At 40.5% G+C, this 27,205-nt stretch overlaps 1 protein-coding gene across 8 annotated transcripts in view; it reads right to left on the reverse strand.

Moving 5' to 3' along the window:
• Nucleotides 1-27,205, reverse strand: part of HDAC9 (histone deacetylase 9) — a 346,306-nt gene that overhangs the window by 200,171 nt on the left and 118,930 nt on the right. For 5 of the 8 annotated variants that reach the window (XR_007245815.1, XR_007245814.1, XR_007245816.1 and 2 more), the window contains exon 11: nt 21,461-21,724. Coding sequence is in view for 5 of the 8 variants with exons in the window: in XM_048511823.1 (XP_048367780.1) it covers nt 21,461-21,724 (264 nt within the window). In the remaining 3 variants the exon portion in view is untranslated. Of the gene's footprint in view, nt 1-19,479; nt 21,725-27,205 lie in introns of those variants that run through there. The other 3 variants (XM_048511827.1, XM_048511825.1, XM_048511826.1) reach the window with 1 other exon arrangement.

Consider the following 27,205-nt stretch of genomic DNA (forward strand, 5'->3'; position numbering starts at 1 on the left):
GTATGCAGAAGTGTAAATGTTGCAGAATACTTCTGCAAATAGAGTGTTTTTCTATTTGCATAATTCATACAATTTGAAGAATTCAAGTTTTTGTTGCAGAATTTTCATTACTTTGATTTAAAAAACCCCCCAGAGATTATACACATCCTTCTTCATGACTGTACCTGTGTATATAACAATCCAAATTTAGAAAACACACACACACACACACACACACACACACACACACACACACACAAACACACCGCATCGGCTCACAATAATAGCATGGTACAGTAGCTAATGGAATAAGATACAATCTGAGAACCTGCTGGCTCAAATTACATCTCAGCAACCAGTTCCCTAAGGTGGCTTTCAGCCTGAAACCTGTAACATAGGAATGATCATGCTAGTCAAATTTACAGACCTGTTGTAAGAATTGCTGTGGAAATACATGCAAAGCACTTCAAACACTGGTCGATTCCACACAGCAAAAATATATCGGGTTGCAGTCATTATAAAGGAACCCATTTTTTTTCCCCATTCACATGCATGCTATGCAGGCAGTGATTGGAGCCCATTTTTCAAAAATGTCCTGCAACACATGCGTAACTGTGCAGGCATACAGAAATGAGCCCCCTAAACCATGCCGATCATCCCACAATACGATTGGCTGCATCTGCGTAGTTGCGTATGTGCAACATGCAAAACAAAAGAAAAAGAGGCCTCCATGCAATGGCAGAGCAATTCTCCCTGACTGTGGATGGTGTGGTAGAAGGGAGGGAGATGATGTGCCTCCTGCCCAGCTGTTTGTGTGGGAGCTGCTCCAACCCGGGAATTTGCAAAAGGATTACTGGTTTCGCAATTTTCAAAAATCCTGGAAATAAAACGGAGCAGACTCATTTTTGAGATGGGACCTGTGTGAAGCCCCCCCCCCCCAAACCAGTTTGTATTGCATCCTGCACCTGTTACTTGTGGCCTATGCAGAATCAACCATTGTTATCCTTATCACCATTTATACATAGGTCTCATATCTCAAATGAGTAGATCTCAGATTTGTAGGTTTTGTGGAACTTGACCTTTGTTTGTAACCAATGAATTTGTGATAAGGTAAAGTTCTTTATAGCTGAGGTCCCAAGAACTGCTTCTCCCAATAACAGGTCCTAAGTTATTTGTGCCCCTACGTCCTGCCTTTGGGCTCCTGCTTTATGCAAGGTGAAGTCAGTGTCCCCAAGGCTGTGGTCTGTGGACTGTCCTTCCTCCGTGCTTGTTGGAGGGACCGTGAAGGATGTATGTGTTATTTGGCTTTGCTTTAACTGGCTAGTCTTATTTAGGCATTGTGCTTATTCCAGGATACTGTAATATTACAGGATTATAGGATTGCTGATGGGTTTCACTGATGTTTCTAACTACCCTCTTCTATTCTTGTTCAGCCTTGATCCAGATCATGGGGTGCACATGTGTATGGTTTACTTTTATGGAGTGATGAAGATCAATGGTCTTTATCATGCTTGTATCCTTGTATCATCTCAGCACATACATTTCCCACCAAATCACCTCTCCCCTCTTGTATCCTAGGGAAACATCTCCATGCACTACAGTCATAAGTCCTCTTTGGTTGGAGTAGCCTCTACATTCTAGCTAATCATTCTGCTGAAGGTGAGATTGACCATGAGCCTATGCTCCTCCTCAGCTGAAAAGCAGTGCAATGGGAATTGTCTTGTCTAATTGAGACTTGGCCTAGAACACTGTATTTTGCAAACTGGCATGCTCTCAGAAAGAGCAGCTATGATTTATTTTGGCCACTGTTGCCGCCTGGGATGGGACAGGGAGAGGGGCAGGCTCAGCGCCGGCATCTAGCCCAGCGTGGGGCTGGGCTGCCTAGCTGCTGGAGCGAGTGAGTGACAAGCTTGGAGGAGGCAGGGTCACAGCCTTATATGGGCAGACCATCCTATGCCTCTTCTCACCTGAGCGCTGATGCTTCTCTTCTCTCTCTCTCATGTCACCTGGCAGCTGTTTATCAGACCACGTGGAGCAGCGGGAAACGGCTTTTTAGCTTAGTGCCTCTAGGCACTGGAAGGAGGCCTGAATTGAGCAAGATAGCAGCAGCAGACTTGCAGCAGCAAAAAATTGAGAATTGGTGAATTGTGCCCAGTGGATCACAGTGCAACCTTGAACTCGTATATGAGGGAGGACAACAAGGGGCCAACTGCAATAGGACCAGTGGTAACAGGGAAAAGAGCAAAGAAGGGAAGGAAGGAGTGCCAATTGCAGGAGGGAACAGTATGCATGGAAGAGGCAACCCAGATGAGTGCCCCTCCAGGCCGCAGGCACCACCAAGCACCTTAAGAACAGGAGCAAGCAGCAGCACCAACTGACCTAACAAGGGGTGTGCTGCACACAGTCTTGGCGGCCCCTCTACCATCTAGTGGGGGAGTCCCCCAGCTCAAAGCAGAACCAAGCCTGTAGCATCTAAGTGGCATTCTACACAGGCCCCCCGCAGGGCGAGCCCCCAGCAGGAATAAGAAGGTCTCCCTGGGTTGGGGGGAGGGGCACCAGCCAAGTTTTCTAGGGCCTCCAGGCCCCATCAGCACCCCCACAAGCGACCACCAGTGAGAGTTCATGGGGGATGAGATCAGTTGGCAACCATCAGCCAGCGCCAAGATGCTTGGGCCCCAGGCACCTGGTGTCTAGTTATGGTGTCCCCAGCAATTAAGCTAACAGTTGGGGGCCTTTCTAGCAGCATCTAGGCAAATGGAAGCAACAGGACCCATCCCACGCAACCATTGGGGGTGGACTTTGGACCCCCTGGCAACAGGGCGAGTGGCGGGGCAGATGGACGAGTCAGCATGCCTGGGCCAGTCCCTACCCAGCATGCCATGGCTTGCGTTCCAACAGAAAGGGAAAGAGCAGCCAGGGAGGGTTCCAATCCTCACTCCCCTCCTGGAAGGAAGCTCACAGCCAGAGCCACCTCTGCATCCCATGGGGCAGGTTGGCCTGTTTCCTCATGCCTCTCCACCATCAACATGGCAGCACCAGATTCCTCCATATGCAATGCTAACAATGTCTTCTTCCAGGGCGTTGCCAGGACTCTCATGCAGCTCTCACAGTGCAGGGGCCAGCTTGGCAAGGGGGGCCCCACCCTCGAGCAAAAATCAAGAGGGTACTCCACTGCAAGGGGCCAGGATGCTGGCCTGGGCATGGGGGAGGGTCCTTCAGACAGCTGTGTCTCATTTTCCATGCTTCTCTGGGCTGTGTTTCCACCAACTTTTAGCTGTCCTAATGTAATTCTTGCATAAATTCCTGTGGATCACCTTGGCCACTGAGTTGTGCCTCTGTTTGTACTCAGTCTTGGTGATCTTTTTGCAGCAGCAGAGGACACGATCCACAATTTCATTGATTTCCTTGCATTATCTTCGCTTTGCAACATCTGAGGATTTTTCGATTCTGGCCTTGATCATAGTTGTCCTAACTGTATGTTCTTGAATGGCTAAAATCAATGATACCTCCTCCTCCTCTTCCTTCTTCTTCATATTATTATTATTATTCCTTTTGTTTTGTAAGGCAAAAAGCTGTTGAGCATGATGATCTTTAGCAGAAAAAAAATCATCTCCATTAAAGGCTTCAGGGCTGTATTTTGTAAACAAAATTAAATCGGGAGGTAGAGTTAACCACCATGTGGCTCTCATGCAACAGATATTTGGAGACACCCCTACCAATATATCTAACTTGCCTTAAGAGAAGCTCTTTGCTGATTGCCCAGTATTTAGAAATGAGAACTGGCTTGTCGAGACAGTAAACACAATAGCTGTTCCTGCCGAAGGCCAAGCAATTTAGCTGAGAAGCCATTGAAGGCTCAGCTTCTGTTGAAATGTTAGTATGGAAATAACCAATGGTAATTTATGTTAAGTAGCAATTGAAGGTAAATATTCATATAGGAGGTGGTCTTGGTTTTTTCCTTTACCTTGAAGCCAAATACCACAGAGCAAAAAACCACCAACCAGCCTAGTCTCACAGTAACAAGATATTAATAGCCCGTGGAAAAAATAACATAACCTTAGATTATGCCGCTTACTACACTACCCAGCCCATTTTAATGCCAGAGCAGACTGAAATGCAAAATGAAGCAACTTTCTTGGGAAAGAAGTTACACTGAAATTAAAGGATCTTACCACTTAGTAACTAATGAGTGCTGCAATGCTCCCAGTGCATCAAATCTGAAGCCCTTTGACAACACTTTTCAGTTAAGTACATCTATTTGTTTTATACAATGTAAGTGGAAGGCAGGCTGTGTTCTCAGAATTTAACCCCTCTAAAAATCATTTTGCATTTTGCTGAATCTTGCTAGCCCAAGGAAAACAGCAATGCCACACCACCTCTAATTGTATACCCAACACAGTGCTCATGTGTATATCAGTGTTAAATAAATACGCATGTGTTTTTATTTCATGGTAGGAGAGCTTTTATAATTTATGTTGCATCATCTCATAAGTGACCCATGTGCGAACACGTGGATAGGCATTTCAGCCATAGGTAACTAAAGCCCATTGATTCGTTTCCTTTAAGCATGAAATGAGTTCAGTCTCATCTTTCTTTCAAACAATGCAAGGGCTCAGATTGCCTACACACTTGTGCTCTGCAATAAATTCAAGCTCCATACAACTTGCAATGATCTTTGCCAGTTCTAAAGATGTGTTCCAAAGAGCTAAGGAGAAAGCAAAGTGAGAGAGAAGAAATACAGACATTATCAGTAAAGACCAGCATTAGCTCTGGGGGAAAAAAAAGAGTCCCAAAAAGAAAAGAGGAACCCATTAAGCAAATGATTTACAAGGATATGATGTTAAATGCATAACTTTGTTCTCCTGGGCAAAGGCAGAGTCCCAGTCAAAGTTCAAAGTTGCAGTTCTGGGTCACAGCAGACACAACTTTTCTCTGTAAGAACTGCAAGCGTTTCCATTTCAAGGTACTCTTACAGCTGGATCTCAGCCAAAGCTCCTGATCTTATTTCTGTTGGTATTGCTGATGCTAAAAATCAAATGCAGCCCCGATTAGACACTTGGGAATAGGTGGCATTTATTTTGTGCACGTTGATTCATGTTGGTCATCGCAGACTGAGGGCCTGCTGAAAGGATTTAGGCTCAGGCAACCATTCTGAAAGTCGAGCCAAGTAGTAAGACTCGTTTCCTCCTAAAATCTCAGGGATGGGTTCCAAAATCACTGTCTCCTCTGTTCAGGCAGCCTTCCCTCAAAAGCAAAGAATACCACTAACTACTTTAAACTGCCTGCATTTGGATCCTCTTTAAAGGTGATAAACCACATAAGTGCTGTTTCAAACGAACCACCCCATGTCACCATGGAATCTGACTTTTTTCCTTCCCATGCTCAAGTATTTCATTCTGCCATCTCACTGAAACTCCGAGAGTTTGGATTTCTCCATTTTCCCAGACAGTTATCATTGGCCAGAGCATCAGAAAAGGCTTCCTTTAGTGACTTCTAGCCACAGAACAAATATACTACCTATCAAAGTGAAGGCACCCTCTTTAAATCACAGCCCCTACTTGGCAGCTGAATGCTTTCATACCATTATGCTCAGGGTAGGCTATAAATCTCTTCTCTTAGACACTGCTTGCTCCCTTATAAACCTAGTACTTCCAATTACTTCAGCAAAGAGGTCGGATACCAGAAATAAGTGCTGTAGGTATTGTTCTCACATACCTTGTGTTCAACATTTTCTTGCATTATATTTCCTATATTATTACCGCATCCCACATATATCATACATGGACTTGTGAATTTGAGCGCTTTGTTTACAAAACTGCACCCCTGACTCTCCTTCATCTATGGAAATTAGCTAGACTGATATACCTAAAACAGAATACAAGATTTACCACCTGCTGCCAACTCTCTTTTCTACTAGCCCAATCTGGAACCAGATTGTATGTACTGCTGCTTCACTTGTGCTAATTCGTGTGAATATTTATACTCAACCAGACTTGGGCATAAAGAAAGCACTTATCACATTTTGTAAATTTTCCAAGAAGCTCAGAACAGAATTCCAAAGGATCCCTTTATCCTAACAGAAATGCTGTTACAGTATTAATACATTAGTACAGTAATGTGGGATAGGTTAGATCCGTGGTGGCGAACCTATGGCACTCCAGATGCTCATGGACTACAATTCCCATCAGCCCCTGCCAGCATGGCCATGAACATCTGGAGTGCCATAGGTTCACCACCACTGGGTTAGATTGATAGATCATGATTGTTCAAAGGCTGCTTGATAAGCTTCCATCCTAGGAGTGGTACTAGATCAGTGATGGCGAACCTTTGGCACTCCAGATGTTATGGACTACAATTCCCATCATTCCTTCCGGCATGGCCAATTGGCCATGCTGGTAGGGGCTGATGGGAATTGTAGTCCATAACATCTGGAGTGCCAAAGGTTCGCCACCACAGTACTAGATGCTTCTGTTCTACAACCAAACTAGATGCCTGAGGTCAAGGTCTTCCACCACCCTTTGCCACATGTAAGCACCCTTTTGGTGATGCTTTCACGTTGGCCCTTTCTGCACAGACACTTTAAAACGTGTTTTTTTCATGGAATGAAAAAAAATGTTTCTTCCAGGTTTTTTTGACCTCAAAATGCTTTAAATGAACCCTCTTTAAAACTATTTTCTGGATGAAACCTTTTAAAAATGACTTCATTTGCCTGTGCAGACCCATGCCTCTCTGCCTTCCCTGCACCTCCTAATCAGCGCCATTTTGTGAGCTCACAACTTGCTCCTTGCCTGTTTTTGGAGCATTTTTGGAACATTTCAGCAGTTTGTTTAGGTTTTTTGAGGGGGGGTAATTTTTGAAGGAGGGAGTATAGAAGATGCAGAGAATTGCAGCACTTTGCTGTGAAGCCCTGAAACAGTAATTCTACACAACAAATTCAAAATAAAAGGCAAAAATCACAAAATGGCAGTCAGGAACCTTTGTGCAGACATCAATCATTTTAAAGAGGGGATTGAAAACATCTTAGAAACGTTTTTGGAGATTTGTGCAGAAAGGGACATTGTATCTCTTCGCACCCACATTCCAATCAATGCCATGGGCAAATCTGTTGTAGCACTAGGAGGGCATGGAATGGACGGTAGTAAAGAAGACACAGTACTGATATTTTTGGCAGTAGCAGACATGTAGAAAATCACAATCAATCTGACTTGTCTCCACTTCTTTTGGCAGCAAGGTTGCATTTTATGATTTCTGTGGGAATGGTCTAGCTTTGGATTTCCTGCGGTGAGCAGGGGTTGGACTTGATGTCTGATAAGGTATCTCCCAGCTCAGTGATTCTTGGATATCATCTTTTCAAAAATGAAATATTGTTCTGACAAACCATTTGGCAGATGGGCAGGAGACTAAATCCAAGTCCCCACCCCGCTGCCCAGACAACTGATTGGTGCTTTTACTGTTTTTCTGTAAGTGAGAAAGAGATTTAGCAACAAGTGTAGACTTGGCAGTAAGGCTCTTTTTACATTTAGTCTTGCACAAATATTAATCCTTTATATAGGATCTCTGGAAGACAGGATTATGGCCAGAACTTCCCTTCCCCCAATTGCATGTAGAATTTAACATGGCCCTTGACCCTTTAGTGACAAATGAATATTTTGTCCCAGAAACTTGGTTTGATGAAAAAGCCATTTGCCGTTTCCAAAATATTTTGACAGCATTTTCACTGAACTCTAACCATTATTTTTGTGGCACCTAACATAACAGTCTGCTTACACTCCCTAGAGGTTTTATGAAGATGCCTAACATGCAAGCATCGGTTTGAGACTGTGCTGCATTTTCAAGGTAATATGGAAAACCTTTTTTTTCTTCGTATCTCCACTTGTGTTTGTTGTACAGAACTCTGAAACCATTGCTTGCAGCAGTTTCCTAGAAGTAAAGGATAACAACGCCTCAGCCCATCCTATTATTTTAGTGAGGCCTGCTAACCTTTCTGAAGCTGTGGTGAACCACAAAGGAGGTGGAGATCTATTCTCTTCATAAATTACCTTCAAAGAAAAGTTCAATGGCAGATCATTTGAACAAACAGGAAATATAAGAAAGCATGAAAGGATGTCCAATGATCATACAAAAGAAATGAGAAATGATTTGTAGAAGAAGCGAAAACAAAGTTGCACTTACCTATAACTGTTGTTCATTGAGTGTCTTCTGTGCAGGCTTGTATGGGTACTGTGCAAGTGTAGGCATGCCACGGAAATCTGACAAGAAGGTTTTTGGAATCTTTTGATCACTTGAAGCATTCTCCTTGATAGCCATGAAGAGGCTAGTTTCCCACCCAAACAGTCACTTGAGAGGAGACAGGGTGAGTGCTCCTCCCTCAGTTCTCCCTTCATTGCCATGGAATAGCACCATGGTGGTAGAAGAGACAGTAGCCCACAGTTGGGAAAGGAAGGAGGGATAAATTCCTGTACAGAAGGCATTCAAGGAACAACAGTTACAGGTAAGTGCAACTTTTTTTTCCATCTTTGCATCTTCAGTGCAGTCCTGCATAGGAGAGTAGCAAATGCACCTACTATGGTGTTGAGTGTGGGATTGTCACTGAAATAACAACTACAACACTGCTCTCCCAGTAGCTGCATCTCTCCTTGAGTCCATACGGATGGAGTAATGCCACAGAAACATGGATTCAGCAGGCAGGTGGCCACTGTACAGATATTGGCAAAGGTTGACCGTAGTAAGAAAACCAGCTGAAGAGGTTTGGGCCTAGTGGAATGAGCCTTAACTTGAACTGAACAATTCACTTACCATTGGTGTTGGCTAACCTAATGGCAGAAAGCACCCATCTAGAAATGGTTTGGGAAGAAATAGCTTTGCCCTTCTTGAGACCCTTAAATTCTTATCTTGGGGAAAAATTGTGCCACTAAAATGTCTTAAATTGGGGTTGAATGTAGAGAAACCAATTCAAATCCTGTGGAATCAATGAACCTTAAACACATGCCCAATGAATCACTGGTTTCCAAAGGGCAAATAAAAATGCACTAAATAAATAAATAGATGGACTTTATTATTGCTGAATTGGCATACATTGCATCCTTTCTCACTGAACTCCACTTCATTGTAAGTGAAGGAACAGTTTAGCTGCAGATAACTTGTTCCTTTGATATTAATGGGACTTGGTCATGACTAATATTAGCTTCACCAGGGTCAAAGAATTCACTCAGCACTAAGGATTCATTTGGGTTTATTTACTAATCTCACCTCAAAGCATTGTCAGGGGACAGATTACTCTAGTTTATGTAAGTTGCTTCTGTTCTTGCTTAGCCATCTCTCAACCATATATTTGCTGATGTACATAAACATATAGAATGACTTTAATAAATTAAGACTGATTAGGATTGAATGGCTTCTATACATTTTTGAGTTTTGGCTCAGTCTCAGTACACAAGAAATTTGTTCCCAAGCTATGTTTAAATCATTACTGGCTTCACTGTTATGATTATTGAGATAAATGCTGTTTCCATCTTCTAAGTGCAAGCTGTTATCTGTGGTATTACAAATTAGCCCCATAGCAGAAGACAGATCAGTAATCAATTTGTCTTTTGGGCACTTCAGTAACTAGATGAGTAAATATTAAAATGGAGACTTCACAAATTTTCATTGACATAGGAGTTTCATAAACTAAGCCAAATTTCATGAAAGATGTAGAAAGATATGGAACTTCTCTGGTTCTAGACAGCAAAGGATTCTGTCCATTCTACTCATCTCAGTAATAACTTGACCTAGAATGCTTGACCTGAAAATATGCTTATCAATGGCCCAAAGTATCAATGCTTATCAAAGTACTGGTTCTTTTCCTTGTTTTTCTCCATTGTGGCCTCCACATGCTTGAAATGGCTGGCATATTTTTGGAGCAGTTGGGGCATTCCCATGTTTTATATACTAATAGCTGTTACAGGGTTGCTTACAAGGCTGCTTTGCAGGAATACAGAGCTGAGCCATAACGTTGCAGATGTCTTTGGATTTCTATTTTGTTTAACCTAATCAGCAGCCAGGAGTCATTTTGGCAAAAGTGTGTCTGGAAACCTGTGCGCATGGGCAAATGTGGACCAGTGTTCATTATCCCTCCATGAGAGGACAGAAAGGGATACTGTAGAGGGCCACATCTAAACCGGATCTGTAGAACTGTGATACCCAGGACTGAATTAGGGGGAAATCAATTCATCTATGCAACCCCTTCATCATTTGTAATGTATAATGCAAAGTAAACAAGACCTTTTTCTCAGTTGCTGTCCTGTGCCTGCTATCAACAAGACAGAATGCAGCCAGGTTCCACTGATTCCAACTTATGTCCAGTTTCCCAGTCTGCAATGGAAGACAGGATTTTTGTTTTGCTCCATAGTAGGCAGAGAGATATGTGACAAATAAAACAACAGAACTGCAGGGCAGAATAGTAGCAGCAACATCCTATACCCTGCTTTGGAGTGAGCAGCTTTATAATAGGATGGGTGGCATGCATCTGCCTTGGCCTGCATATTGGAAACATGACTTCCAAAATTCTTTCCCAGTACATTTCCCATAATTCTGATGAATTATTAGTACAACAGGAGGCAGCTGAAACATACTGATATTACATGTTTTCCTTTTATATTTTACTTGCTATAAATGAAGGAAAATAAGCTTAAATGTATTCCCAGACCACCAAAATCTAATTCAAGACTAAGTTCATTATAATGAAGCAATTATAAAGAGGACCTTTTTTCAGTTGTGCCACACTAGCAGCCGAGTCTAAAATAAACACTGATTCATGTCTTTAATTTCTGCTAACAAAGCTTATTTCTAACCAGAAAACTTTTTCATATAGGAAACCACAGAATGTGACAGTTCATCGTCCTATCCCTAATGTTTCCCTTTCAGCTCAACGAGGCCAAAATGTCATTTTTTTTGTTAAACAAAAAGGAATCAAAGCCAAATGGTAAAAAATGCAAAGTTTGGTTAAACAAACAGTCAGTATTCTAGCGTTTTTTATCTGAAGCCTGCAGAGCAACTAAACAAAGCCAAGATATTGTCCATCTCTTTGACAGACAAAGAGCCTCACAGGTCCAGAATGACATGCCTCAGGCTGGCACGTGATTGGAGTAATTAAATTAAATAGCAGGAAACATGTTTTCCATATGCCATGGCCTGGCCACACACAAACTGTAACAGTAAATCTTTTATACTCCATTGATGCTGGGAAAACTGTAATTGTTTTGGAAATGTAAGATGCCCACAAAAATAAAGGTTTAAGTTAAGAATAATAAAATTCCTTCATAAAGTCCCTGCTATTGTGCCCAAATGTCATGCATAAAGGGTTTTTTTTTAAGGCCGCAAGGTCAAATTGGCAATGAGCAATGGTCTGAGAAATCAGTACGGCTCGCCAAAAGACTCAAAAACTTTCACATCTTCAAGTGAATGAAAGTTGAACATACTGTTGTCAAAACATTAATGGGAGATTCCCACTTCCACTTCCTCGTTTTCTGAGAATGCATCTAGTTTTCTGACAATGCATCTAGTTGGTAAGCCTCAAAGGAGTTCTTGGCATGCACTCACAGTTGAAACCAAAATCCTCTATGAACTCTACATTCTCAGTGGCTCATGCTTTATAGAAGGAAGAGGAAGAGACAACAGCTGTGTAGATCCACAAAGGGGGGTGGTCACTTAAGACAATGATGATATATATACCATATATACCATATAATGGGATACATATACCATATATATATAGCCTTTTATGATGCAGTATAAATACTATACATTTGTTTACTTGTGAAGTGTACTTCAGGTTTTGTAATTTTTGATTACAGAATATATACACATCAACATTGTCCAGGGCTGGACTGGCCACTAAGGCCACCAGGAAAAGTCCTAGTGAGCTGATGGACTGGGGGAAGTCTGCTTACCATTTGGAGACATCCTGTCCCCCAAGCAAGGTGGGACTCACCTCATGCAGGTTGGTTGTGCTGGGCTGTGGCAGCCACCACAGTCCAGCAGCCTTCACTTCCCACCTCCTCTGGTTCTTTCTCCCCTTCATCTGGAGGTGGGGCCCTTTTCCCTCAGTGATCCCTCAGTAGACAGCAGTTTCCTGAATATTTAGCTTAAAGGCATGTCTAAAAAGGCTTTCCTTTATAAGGCAGGCTTGCAGTTGACGATAAGTAGTCCCTTGTGGAGAAACAGTGGGACTTAGCAAGAGGTGATAAGCCTACCCAACCCAAATTAAAATACTGGTACATTTTGTTCTTATACACTATTTCATTCTCCACCTCCTCCCCCACCGTTCTCAAACTTTAGCAATCTGAAGCCCAACTTTTTTCCACAAAGTTCACGCCTTATCCCTTGCCATCACAGTCCATTTTCAAAAGACATGTGGCAAGTCACATTTATGTGATGGAGGCTTCCATCTTCTCAAAACAATACTGTGAGATTGTTCATCAGCTACACAAAAGCAAGCTTAAGGAAAATGGCTGAAGGCAGCTGGTTCTATGGAACTGCAATGAAAAATGCCCCACCCAAGTTCTAATTAATCTCATCCATTGATTGGAAGGGACTTTTCATCAGAGACAGCAAGAAACTCCCTAATTGGTTAATAACTTCTAGAATGAGGCCAGCTAGATGCAAGCAGTACATGAGAAAGAGCATGGAACAATTTTCAGAGCTGCTTATACAAACAGGAAGAGTTCAACGTCACAAAAACCTCTGGTATTCGGTTGAAAACTATCATTAGTTATGGTCTGTGAGAACAGATTGATCTCTCCTTGCCCCCATGCAATCCTTTGAATCGGAAAATATTGTGAAAGCCACTTCAGTGTTACACTGGAAATAACTGATGGCTCCATCAGGACTGTATCTGCTTGGTGCCACTCAATCAATGAGAGTTTCTAAAGCTACTGGCTCTCCACAACCAATCAGCCTGTTTTCTGGCTAATGTTCTGAAGTTATTGAGAGGTTAGGTTGTGGGTGGTGGCAACTGTGTGAGTTCCAGCCCTTTGAAAGAGGAGGGAACTGATTCTGTCCCCTTAAGTGCAGAGTCTCTTTCCCGCATTACCCTTCTTTGAAACTTAAGAGGACTCCATTTTCAATGTTAATTAGATGTGTGTAAGAGGGTCTTCCCCTCTGTCTTTACAAATGAATACCCTTGAGGGGTACCAGGTGTCTCTTGACCTCAGTTGGAGAAAAAATATACTTGGGACTACTTTCCCAGAGCATCTAGATTTGGTGCTGAAGTATTAAACTGGACACAAAAAGAAATTCTCATGCCCAGGTGTTCATGTATAGTAGTTATATATTGGTTAAGAGTAGCAATCCCTAACCTGGAGAACTGGATTTGATTCGCTGTTCCTCCACATGGAGGACCATGCCTGGAGAACCAAATTAGATTCCCCACTCCTCCACATACAGCCTACTGGGCTAGTCCCAGTTCTCTCAAAACTCTCATTCCCAGCTACCACACAAGGCTACTGTTGTGGAGGGAAGAGAAGATGATTGTAAGCTGCTTTGAGATTCCTTTTGGTAGAGAAATGCAAGGTATATAAAAACCAATGTATAAGATCAGCACATTAAGACAAGGTATATAGTCTACTTGGTTCTGTGTACTTCAGAATATAGATGGGAAAATCATATGAGTAGATGAACCTTGTTCTCAAAAATCTACCTTCCAATCTAAAGCTAGCATGTCAAGAAGTATTCAAACCTTATCGTTGCCAGACATACTAGTTTTCGCTCTCCATGTATTTTATTTTTAGCTAAAGCAAACACCAAGACATATGTCCTCTTGTATTCTGAAGTGATACAGTCAAAAAAGGTGTCTTTTTCAGAATATGTGTATATATTGGCTCCTAATAGTACAGTACATTTATCAGCATTTTCTGATATTTCCAATGGAATTGCTAGTGGGCCAAAATCATATTCACTACTGGCTTTGCTTGGCACTGGATATTAAAAACTAGCTCAAATGTATGCCGGTAAATATAATATTTAAGTTGATTACTCAGTGCACGAGAATGCCAGATTAGGTCACTGGTAACATTTTAAGGACTCATCTGCCAAGATTACTGACCTATTTTGGAAGGAACTTCTCATCAATGACTGTCACTGCGGTAGACCAAATTGATCAGTTCTGTGTTTTAAAAGATGCCTAATGGCCAGCAAATTTCCCATAGACAATGAAAGTTAGCAACCATTAGAAAAATGTGTTTATCACAAAGGGTGAACAGATATTGGGGTGCGGTAGGGTGTGGCAGATATCCTGCTTGGCCTGCCATTTTCTACTTACTGTGTACTCTCACAACAAATGTGCATGCATACGCATATGTTATCTACATTTTTATCATTTATTTTTGCACAATGTTTAAGAAACCAAATAAATCTCTTATAGTATATTTTCTGAAGTCGAGATGAAGCATTAGACTTCTGGCCAAACCATATGAGACACTGGAAGACCTCCAGCATGTTTTTTTCCCATCATAAATACCAGCCGCAGCAGGCTCCTATTCAGATGTAAGGGAGAAGAGAATTTCTTCCCACCATGCTGGGTTCCCAACTTCAAATGTTCCCCATCAGAACTACTCCTCATATGCTCTTCACAGAGTAAATTGCAACTTTGGGGATTAATTTGTATCTGGGGAGAAATGGCATGGCCCTCTACTTGCCTAAGTAGTGAATGTGAATCTCCCGCAACTGCTATTTATAAAGAAAATGTGTATGATTGTGTGAATAGAGCCATTTGATCTTGATGAATAGGTGAGGGAAACTAGATCTAGGTCTTTTCCCTTCCTTCACTTGAAGACCTAATTGGTGCCCTCCCTGATTATCTGGGGCTATCTGTGTATGTTGTACACCAGCTTCTGGACTAAGTTGCAGAATGATGTAAGCAACATCCACTTGCATGCATATTTCACTATCTAAATAGGTCTCTATGTACAGAATTTTACTTACATGACTGTATACCTTCAAGATAAATGGTCTTTGGTCTATGTATGTGCTACATATATATTTGCAGATAGGATTTGATATCAACACTTGACTTCCAGGCAAGACTATATATCAGCTGTTCTTACATTTCCATAACACCTAGGACAATAAGCTAGGCATTTATTTTTACCTTCACCCGCCCATTAGTTTGCTCAACTTTGCAAATATCAGTGGTTACTGAAACAGTTATAATTCCTATGATTCGCAGTACAATATCTACATAAAAGAACATGATTACAGAACTGGAAAAACAATGCAGAATATATTTTGTCCTTTAGATGTTCTGGAAATGACTGAATGTAACTGTAAGAGCAATACAATTATTAGTGAGCATCAATCCATACTGTTCAAGTCAGTTGTGTGTGTGTGGGGGGGGGGGTTGCTTTTGATAAGCAACAAACAGCAGGCAGCATCATATCATGCAAGCGTATTGCATGATAATGTGCTTGTTATTTATAACTGTACAAATCCAAAGCAACTCCCTCTGTAGCAGGAGCTGGATTCACAGGTCCACTAGAGCAAAGCTCACTGAATGAGATTTCCTTACTTGTTCCAATGCTATTGCAGCCACCCCATTTGTACACTTTGGCCCTCACAAAAGTGGTGAAAGGGGAGAACTGGCAAAACTTGATCCCCTCTTCTGCCTATGGAAGGGGTACTTTGTAACTGCAAGTGCCATTATGTTGAAAGAACAGCAGCTCATTTTTTGGATTCTAACCATAGAGCAGAATGTATTATCCCAGTGACAGAAACCAAAAGAAACAGTCAGAAGAACAGTGTTGGTAGCACATAATGGTAAGTGAATGAAAGAATATGGTGGTTATTTTTTCAAGCTGTTAAATTTAATTTAAATTATTAATTTTGTATGCTAATATGCAGGAAAATAGAGGACTACCTTGATACCTCAGTTCTTGCAAGGAACAAGCTTTTTTAAAAAGAAAGTACCTCAGAGTGCCAGTGAAGATAAAACAAGGCATGAGCACGAAGTCTATCTCTTGAATTTTGAAGAGGGTGTATGAAATCTAGTTCCACAGAAACAGTAACGTCTTGGCTATTTCATTTGTGGCAACTAGAACTTCAGAAAGTGATACAAATGAGGATGCTGAATGATATTTAGTTACACAGAAATCATTAGAGGTGTCATCCTCTGATTTAGTGTGACTAGGATGATAGAAATGAAGATGGTAAGGGCAAAACATTGCATTTTATTCAATGCAATAAGCACGTTAGTGTGAAAATGTATGACTGTGTTACCAAATTAATCTGCATGGAACACCTATTAGCAGTGGGTGATTTCTGGAAGATCTAAGAATGATCTTGTGGTTGTGGTTGTACCTAGAACCATCCTCCAGAAACAAGCATTCTCCTTTATGTAATAGCTGGCAGCCATAGAAAAGGACTGAAAGTCCAGATCCAGATTCTAGTCTTCTAATTGTTCTTTGTCAGTTTATTAAAAAAAATTAAGTTCATGTGGTAATAAACTTTAGAAAAATAAATTTCCAAACTATGCAGATCACATCAGTCTAACAATATGAAACTTTTAAAAGTTATACAGTTCTCAAAGGGTGACTACCATAAGGAGACATGGATTATGAAGGGTAGTGCAACTTCCTCCATGGTCAGTTTTGACCCAGATCTTATGCATAATTGATTTGAAGAGTGAAATCCACATTGATCCTTTCCTAGTTAGTGCACACTGCAGGTTGTTGGCACAGATAATAAAACCCAGCATTTGGGATCCTGTCTGAATATCTATATTCCATAGTGCTTCTGAACGTTTCTCTGCTCTGGGATTCTTTCTTGTATGCATTCACATGTTTATATATTTACATATTGTGTAAATGACCCTTATTAGTAATTTCCATTTTTGATCCTGTGGTGAGGCATAGAAGATCATTGTTTTGCTGTGATTTCCTTTTAAAAAATACAACAATAATTAATTTTGGAAATCTAGCTCTCAGCATTAAGTCGGCATATCATTTGTGCTTGGATGGGTGGAGGGACAAAAATTGTCTTGGGCCCAACATTGGGACCAATACTGACTATTAGGTAGCTCTCAAGCAGCTTCCTGCAGTCTGACCCCAGGGGCCAGTCATTGATGAGTGGAGTAGGTGGACCGTGAGGTGGTAACTTCTCTCTGGTCTGTGGCTCCGATTGAAGAGTGAGCTGAAGATGCATTGGGCATTCATCAACTTACCAATAAGGAACTTAGGGGGCAGGCAGGTGTACAACAGCTAACCTCAGGGCTGATTTATTGACCATGAGCCCAGGGGGATGGTGATGGGTATGATAGCCCAAATACCAACCCTCTTCCCTTGGTTATCCTAACAGGCAGGTTGGGGAAGATACTGACAGGCTGTCAGCTGCACCAGTTGTCTCCAGCCCGTGCTGCTCTACAACCTGAGGAAGCTGTAATCAACAAGATTGAGGTCAGATTCTTCTCAGCACAGTGTGTCTCTGTTGTCATTCTTCCTTCCCCTATTTGTCTGATCTCTGCTCCAGGCACAATCTCTTTGACCAGAGGAGACAGCGGGGAGAAAGAAATTTAACTGTGTTCAGCTGTATTAAAATTGTTGGGATTTTAGTCCATCATAGTTAACATGTTTCACTGGTTTCAAGAGAGCTTAAATGTAACTCACTTCTTCTGGATTTGTAATAATTTAAAATCATTGGCTTGGATCCTAATAGCCACGAATGGAGTTTGCAGAAGGGACCTTTGCTACTTTCTCATTCCCACTGAAGACTCTGGCCTGAGATACTTAAGGAACTCTTGGGAATGGTGGATGATGCAACATAAGAGGGTGCTATGAGAATGGAAGAAATTGCCTGTCCAATTTTAATATAATCAGAGAAATAGTTCAGGGGTGGGGGGGGGGGGGGGGGTTCCTGTCAAATCGCCTATCTCCCTGTAACTCCTCATTCACAATGTGTCCCACACCATTTTTGAAGGTCTTCTGACTTTCAGTTTGTTTCAATGGGAAGAAGATGTAAAAACCCCTTCCTCGAATACTGCTCTGTTTAGGCTTCTCAGGACCCAAGCCACAATCCTGAAAAGAAATGCTGCTTAGATTACATGTCATATTCAATTACTGTCATTTCACAGTTATATGTATACCAGTTCTTTGGTCAGAGAAGCACCTAAAATGTCTATGATGTGTCATATGCAACCAAATCAATTACTTGTTATGAACCCTTGCAACTAATTGACTCTAGCAATTCAGATTCTGGATAAGCCATTGGCATTGACTTGCGTGGCAGTTTTCAAGAAGATGCGATGTGTGATCCACATGCACGTGACCAATGGAATGAAGAGAAGTGAACATGCACAGATAAGATTTCCATTTTTGCACAATGTGTAATGGTTGAAGTGGAATCAAGTAACAGACCAAAAACAGACTTTGTGTAGCTTAAAACCACATGGTCCTAAATTGGTTTCAATAATAATAAGCAAACATATTTGCCTATATGAAGGAGAAAGAACTTCCTTTGATTGATCAACTTTACACAAAGCCAAATATGTGAAAGGGATCTTTTGAGAAGAAAAAAACTTTATTTGAGAAAGGAATATATAGACTTGTATTGGAAGGCAAAATATGGAACATACAAACAATATATTTACAACACAAAACAAGAGATCACCAAAGGTGTAAATTATAATAAATACAGTAGATTTAAAATGTGACATTTAGCAATTAGAAATATGGTTGCTTAAACCCAGTTTTCCTTTTCACTGGTTCCAGGTAGCTTCTTTTTTAAAAATTTAAGTGGCATGGAAGCCTACTGGCTACACTAGGTCATTCCCCTCAATTACATTATAAAAATATCTTTGTAGTTACACTATTTTTGAAACAAGTATTGTACAAAAGCTTGCATGTATTCAGATTCCTACCCAAATAAGATGTATTTTAAAAGATGCACTATCCTTTTTTGAGTGGGCTAAAATTAGACTGTGACTAAATGTGGAGAAGAAGCAAGCAGAGGGCTGGATCCAGCCAGCTTTCTCACTCAATCTAGCCCATCTCCCCACCATATTACAGCCAAGGTTCCACGTGGCTTTTGCCCATACAGGTCCTATGATCCCCAGCAAAGTCTTCTTTGAAAATATGTGCTGCAGTTCTAAATGTCAGTTTGGCCACTTCTTTATTAAGAAAGAACAAGAACAGCTTCTATATGGGCATTCAGGCCCTCAAACCTCACAAAGATCAACAAAGACCTCACACCCTACTCAGCTGGATGCAGGAAACAGGAATGCTAAACAGATCTCCCTGATTGCCACAGTGTACCTATCTGAACAAATTAACATTGTTGTACTGTTATAATTTCCTGAATTCTTGAGGTAGCTTCACACATCTCCATTTTTCTACTTCTGAGCAAGAAATTGCATGCACGTGTGACTCATGCATGTGTTCATTTTGTGTGCCCAGAGGTGATTAGAAGGTAAAGTGGGCTACTGTTCTCGTCTTTTGTCTCTGCAGTGTACATTTGTCACCTATGACAGTATACAAAAGTATTTATGCTTTTTACACCCTGAAGTGACATCTGTCTTATATGTGAAGCGGGTTCAACTTGCTGATTCCACAAGTCTGAAGATTTTGCTGTTAGTGATACAAATATTTAATTATTTAAGGGGAGGAAAAGGATAATGTACCTTTAGAAACTGCAACATTTCATAAGGGCTTCTAGAAATAAGAGAAAAATGTAAACACCACTTGGTTATATTAAAACATCTTTCCATTTGGCAAAACAGCTCTCTATTTTGAAAAGGATACTGCACCTTTAAGCATGTTAGAAATATAAATATTTTAATAGAAAAAAAAAACCTGACAAGAATTCCAGGTCAGTTTTCGATTATCCATATTACAGGGGTCTTAATACAATGAATCTTTAACTTAACAAAATTAAACCTATAGAACAAAGTAAACATATCAAAAGGGAATATAAAGGAAATGTTTCACTGGAAAGCTTCCTTAACAATTTCCCTACTTGCTTTCTTATTTTCTCTAACAATAAATCAACTCATAGAGTGCTTTTTTGAAAACAGAGAGTAAAACACTATCCCCTGCTTCCCCGTGCCCCCCTGTTACATTCCATAATGCATGAATCACTTGGACTTCCTGTTTCCATAAGGCATTTCCTGTCCACCTTCACAAAATTACTTTTTTGCTAGAGAACAGCAGGGACCTGACACAGTGCTGACTTAAGTAAACAGCCACTTCTACTGCATACCAAGTTCTGATCTGATAGCATTCAAAAGGACTGTGATCCTTCTGGAGTCACAACAACATAAAACTGCAGGCATGCCTTAATCACAACTTAAATACTATTGCAAAATGTTAAATGCCATTTGCCAATCTCTGTTTTTATACATAAGTTTCTGTAAGGAAATCTAGCCCTGCCTGTTCTTGGTACACACAACAACTGACGTTGCTGCTTTTTAACTTGTGGCCAGGATTCGCGATTTAAATCCTGAGCACACTACAAGCATGCTAAAATCAAAATTACGTCAGAGCAGCCCAGTGCTTTGACAGGATACTCTGGAATGAATAGGGTGTTGCCCTTCTAATTGGAAGAGGAGTCAATCAGGGAGAAAAAATGACCCCCAAACTGGGATACTGGAAACCTTACAAATGTTCTCCCTTTCACTATAATTAGTGTGCATGTAACCCCATAATGTTTTTAAATCTTTGCTGGAGAAGCAAACTGATGGATTAAGGCTAAATTGAGAGCTATTTTGTTGCATACAGCCCCTCCTCTCTACTAATAAAGACAATATTATGAATTTGGCTGGACCATAAAAGGTTACACATGGAAATAGTCTCAGACAAAACAGATACTGCTAGAGATCAAAGATGGGGCAGTAATCTAATTCATCCAGATAGGAAAAATAATTTAATTTTTACAAAGTGCATTCATGATTTTCTTCCTTTGCCTTGAGATCATACTTCATATACAGAGCTCGGACCTCTGATAATAGGACCAGTACCTATTTAACAAGGGTGGGAAACTCCCTTCTTTTCAACAGTGTATAGGACTATAGTATGGTACATTATATACAAATTGATGAAAGCATACATTGAAAGACAAGTCAAAGAAGTTTGTCGACAGAGAGAGTGAAAGCAGTTCTTGTATCTGATCAGCTGGAGCTGATTTCCATAATAAATTCATACAACACTGAGTTCCATGTCACTAGATCTAACTAAGGTGGTAGAATCCATTTGTGCTAACATGAATTCTAAGAATAAACCAAAGGCTTGCACAGCAATGAGTGTTCCTTGATTTAACAAGCACTTTCTCACTATGTTGAGGCTGTGAACATGTCTCTGCCTTTGCCGTATCTGCTGAATGCTAGTAAAATGCAATTCAATGAATCTCTGTGGATGGGAAAAAACAGTTTTGTTCATCAAGAATTCAAAAACGCTCATTAGGGTAGTACTCAAATAATCACTTTAATGACAAAGCCTGGAGCTAAATCTTTACCTATTACCTGTTGCATAAAAGCAGCTTTCTCCCCAGATTCCATTTGCTGTGTTTGAATATCATCACTGTCCCGAGGCTCTTCTTTCACCTTCACAGCCCTCAAAGGCTGTTCCAGTCTGTCGTCCAAAGAAATACTACTGCTGTCATCCCTAATGCTGCTGGAAACAGAGGGCGCTCTTTCTTCCTGCATATGATGTTCTCCGTGGAGTTCCTCTTCCGTTTCTTCTAGGCTGCTGGGCTGCTTTAACTGTTCAATAGATTTAGAAAGCATCTGAAATAAAGACAAAGGAAATGGGGCAGAGGGAGTGGACACAGAAACAAGAGATGAAAGAGCTACTCTGTCTAATTCCCCATGGAGGCCCACCAATGTAGACATCACAGGGCATTTTTATGAAAGGGAATAGGGCTGTGGTAAAATGTCCAGTTGATTGCATTGCCTGATGAATAAGTTTGCACTTATGGTTTGCTTTCAGTGTATTTGCAAGGCATACTAGTTTACAGTTTGTCTCTCCACTATCTAGTATGTCTTTTACTTCGGACTGGTTGAGAATTATACTGGAGATTCATGCCTTATGCTTCACTGCCTACGTGTGTGTGGAAAGTCTCATCAAGTTGTAGCTGACTTATGGCAACCCCAGAAAAGGGCTTTCATGGCAAGTGAGAAGTAAAGGTTTTTTGCCATTGTCTTCCTCTGTGGTGGTCAACCTGCACAGGATTGACCTTACTTTGCTTCTAAGATCTTAACAGGTTGGGCTGTAGCATGCTGCCTTCCCTGCCCACTCTGTATGTAGTCCATGCGATTTGCTGTAGCCAAATATATCTTCCTGTGGTTTCCATCTCCATTTCATTTTTATCATTTGTTCAAGTATCAGGTAATTTTCTTTTGCAGTGTAAAAGTGCCTTCCAACTGACCGCTTAATTTGCATCATTAACACTGAAGAACCTGTGTTTCCATACTGATAGTGGTGGACCCACTGGGGTGATATGAACCAATCAGAGATGTGGTTAATTAGTCCAGAAGCACTAATTAACACTGTTTACATTTCCAGCCTAAGCAGTCAGCAAAACACTTCTGCTACAATGGTTTTATTTCCATTCACACAAGCATAACATTTCCTAACTTCCAATGTAATTTTTTCCTAGCATCATCCTGGCTTTTCTCTGAGAACCAAAACCATTTGTCAGCACTGTTGCTGCTGCCATGGGAAGTCATCAGCTGCCAGCAGCTGAAGGAAAATCCAAAACCAGACGTCCACTTTCCCATCAGATTATTCTAACTGCTGTCATCGTATGATTCATGTGTTTGCTGTATTATTATTATGTGGCCTGTGATCTCCCTCTTGAGAGACAAGGCCAGAGGATCACATCTTGGAAGAGCAGCTTGTGTGCTTCCCTCCTTTCCCTGACTGCCCACTGCCTATTAACAGCAAAAGGCTGAAATTGTACCAGTATATCATGTCAGCCACCCACTGACACTAATCTATTAAAAAAACCACTTTTATCTGCAGTAATTTGGCATGTTAATAGTTGCAAATCTGTATTGATTACTACGCACAAAGTATTTACAATAAATACAGTTTAAGACTTGGAATAGGAGCTCAACAGACACAACAATAAATTCACACCAGAAGGAAGCTACATGAGAACTTTAAAGGCTTTGGGCATACGGACAAGTGTTACTGGAATTATGATGAATGGGACATTAGTAGAAAACTACCAAAGGTAACTTCTAAATGTCCTCCAAAACCAAAAGCTGACAATCTTTTTAAAATGTTTATAATGGAAACAAATTGATTCACGTGGCAAGGATAAAACTGACAATAGGTGTTCACCCCAAACAGATACAGAATTTATGAACAGTGTGCGGAAGCTTATTACAATTACTTTCACTCCTTCTCCAAGGACAGATTTTCCTCTACAACTGTACAAAATCAGTCCTATTGTTCCCTTTGAGTACTGGAAAGTTGCAGAAAACATTAAACAGTAAAAGAATAATATATCACATTTATCATTTATCAGAAAATACAACAGAACATTTATCCATAATAATCCACTTTCCTCCCAAAGGAGTTTTTTTAAAAAAATCAGCAATTGACTAATTAGGATTTGCTTATCTTTTTGGGAGTAGTCAAGATTAGCCAAGCAAATTCTGGTCATGAGCTTGTAATTAATAATCTACATATCTCTCTAGAATTCTGCTGAGCAGCATTGGACGGAGAAGTATAACCAGTCCTGGAACAAGCCAAGCTGAGTGGCCACTCAGGCATTACCATTGCCAAAAGTCTGATCCAAGTGGCCCCAATGCACCGTTGCTGGAGCTTGGTTTTTGCTTGGTCTAGCTATAAGTAGTCTACTACAATAATGGTCCACTGTGTGATATTTTCCTATAAGTTGTGGCCATTCCTCCCCAGCTGCTGCATAATTTCAGAGCTAACATAATCATGAAAGCTTGCTTTATTGGCAGTAAATCTAAGAAAATGATAGTGTAAAATTATTTGTAGTCTATGACTGCCTGAAACTACTGGCCACAATTGAAATAAATGATTTTATGCAACTTTCAGATCAAACCAGTTTAACAGACAGAATCACAGAGTTGCAAGGGGGCATACAGACCATCTAGTCTAACCTCCTGCTCAGTGCAGTATCAGCCCGAAGCATCACTAACAATTAACCTTAAGCCTGACACCCCACTCTCACAAGCATTGGCAAGCAAGCCTTTTTTGCCCACATATAACCTTTTCAAACAACTCCTCCACCACAATAATACACTTCTTATCATGGACTCTGGAACCAGAACCTGCAATAAACCAAGATGCCAACTATGTCCCCATATTTATTCTGACAACACAATCACTGTACCTAACAATACCAGCCATAGCATCTCAGGTTCCTTCATTTGTTTATCTTCCAATGTTAGATATGCTATCAAGTGTCAAAAATGCCCTTCTATGCACTACATTGTCAATCCCTACATTGTCAATCCCTACATTGTCAATCCCAAAATAATAAATGGACATAATCCTCACATCAAAAATCACAGCACTCAAAACCATTCAAAAACCATTGTGAGAACACTTTAATCTTCCAGAACATTCAATAACTGGCTTTAAGGCAGTCCTCAGAGAAGCTTCAAGAGGAGATTACAGTGTGATACTGCTGAAGGTGAGTTCATTCAGAAATTCAGAACAATCCCCCACCCCCCGCTGGGCTAACAGGGCCATAGGAGTCTCACTACAGATGCTATTTTTTTGTCCTTGAGCATTTCTCTCCTGCTTTAACCAAGCTTATTACATTTTGCACTGTACCTCTGCATCCTGACTTCCTACTTGGCAACATCCCTAACCTGCAGATTGGGATACAAAAACTCAGAGATGTCCGTTTCTACTTGCACATTATGAAGGGAGCTTTGACCCTTGAAAGCTCAAATGCCTAAAATCCTTTTGGTCTCTAAGGCATTACTGGACTTGAATCTAGCTGTACTACTACAAACCAACACAGCTACCCTCTAAAGCAATGAGCTTATGTATGATTAACTTATGGCAAAATAAATGGCCAGAGAACATTACTGTGATCTGATCACAAACTGTTTTGTGAAACAGTTGCTAAAACATCTTCTCATTGTAGACAGGATATTAACACTGGGAATCGTTGATGAACATATAATGACCTGGCACAAAATGGGATTAGAAAAAACACTCTCGGTATTCACAGATATTCTCTGGTTGTTTTGAAAGTTGAAGTTGATGACCAGGTATACAAAAGAACCCAACTTCTTCCACTCAGAATGGACAAGATATTTTGACATTTGAAACATCTGTAGCTGAGCCACCAGGAACGTCTGGCTGCTGACTGGCTAACTGAAAAATACAAGCTGAAACATCTGTGTGGCAGATAATCATCTACAGCTACATGAGTCACTGATGCAGAGGGCCATCTGTAAAACATTCCATATGCCAGTTGCTCGGCACCAGGTGGGCTACCCTTAAAGAGAATCCAAGAGAGAATGAGATCCAGACTACAGGCCAGTTAGGAAACATATTTATTTCCTCACTGCACTCCTTCTGCATGCTTTCAAGTTCAAAGTGAGGATCTCTTTCTTTTTTGTGTATGATGCATTATGGTACTATTTCTGCAGACCTGATAAGGCAGATGTTGCAACCCTCATGTGACATCTGGGGTAGTTCATGTAAAGAGCATACTAAAAGCAGTCTTATCATTAAGAACTAAAAAAAGTTTAAATTTATATTGAAGTGTTTTGTAAATCCATAGAAGAGCATACAGTTGCATTTAAGAAACAAAGGAAAATATTACTGTCCCTGTTTTGTAAACATGATGATCATATTTTTCAAGGCCATACTGCAACTTAGTGTTGAAATTCAAAGATGATTCAATTAAGGTTTCCTAAGATAGATTTTAAAAGCAAACATTTGAGCTCATCCAAGTGTAGCTGAGTACTTCCTTCTCAAGAGGTTGTTAGAAGATGCTTCCAGCTCCAGATCAGAACCTTTTTTAGGACAGCAGGGGCAACATATGGCGATTGATGGAAACATTACTGAAAATCAATCTGATTTTGTGGAATGAGAGCTGGAATCAGGGGTGCATTTATTGTTCTCCTAGCGACTGTAAAAACTGTTATGTTGACACTAATTTCTCCAGAATCAAGGTCAGCACAAGGGAACCCTAAATTTGATAGACCTTTAAAAATAAAGCCACATTTTATCAAATAGGCAAAACTGGGCAACACAAGTTGTAACAGAATGGGCTTGGTTAGGTATCTATAGAGGAACTAGCAGCTGATGAAGCAAGAGATATCTCTGATGAATAAGAGGCTAGAAGGATTTCTGCCATTTAAAAGGAGAATAAGCTCAGCATAAGAGAGTGTTATATATTGAAAGCCAGATTCTGGCAATTCCACTTGGATAGCTTTCTTGGAAAGTTAGATTCAACAACCCACCATTTACTTGGCACTTACGAGACCTCTTTGTTCTTTGCTGTAGGGAAAAGGTTGTGCAAGCACCCCCACCCACAGCTATTCTGAATTCATTAATCATATATTTAAATGAAAATATCACAAGAAACTGTAGGCCAGAATTCAGCACACAAAGTACAAATACGTTGAGCTGGATCTAGAGACATGCTACTATATTTGAAGTGACTTCCGTATACACTTTTGTTCATAAGCATTACAAGGTGGTTTGATATTATAATTCACTCTAGTATAATCCATGAAATATGTATGATTCAACTGAAGGTAAAGTTCCCTAGATTTTAATGGGAGGGATTTAAGTGCATGCTTAACTCTGTATGATATCAGTGTAGTAAAAAAATGTTTCACTTTGGCTGGATCACATTGAAAGGATTCTAACACTACATGTGCAATGAAAAGCAGTCCTGGATCAATCCTTTAATGGGGAGAAGTCCTTAACTGGGAAATTAATGAAACAATATTTGAAATATGGTTGCTAGACAATTACCACCTTAATGACTAATCCTGTACCAAGTGATCCACTCCAAATCAGAATTATTTGCAAATTATGCAAAATTAAAAACACTACTTAATGAAACATTTCCAGCAAATGGAGGCTATTTTATTTTATTTCTTTTGTTTTCAGGAAATTAAACAGTAAGGAAAATGCCCAAGCCAAAATAAACAGTGGCAGCAGCAGAAGAAGGCATTTTGAAAAACGAGTCAATCCAAGAAAAGATTTCAAAGACAGCCATACCTGTTTCACTGTAAATGAAAATATGGTAT

The sequence above is a fragment of the Sphaerodactylus townsendi genome, linkage group LG11 (genome assembly GCF_021028975.2).
Source record: "Sphaerodactylus townsendi isolate TG3544 linkage group LG11, MPM_Stown_v2.3, whole genome shotgun sequence".
Taxonomy (NCBI): domain Eukaryota; kingdom Metazoa; phylum Chordata; class Lepidosauria; order Squamata; family Sphaerodactylidae; genus Sphaerodactylus; species Sphaerodactylus townsendi.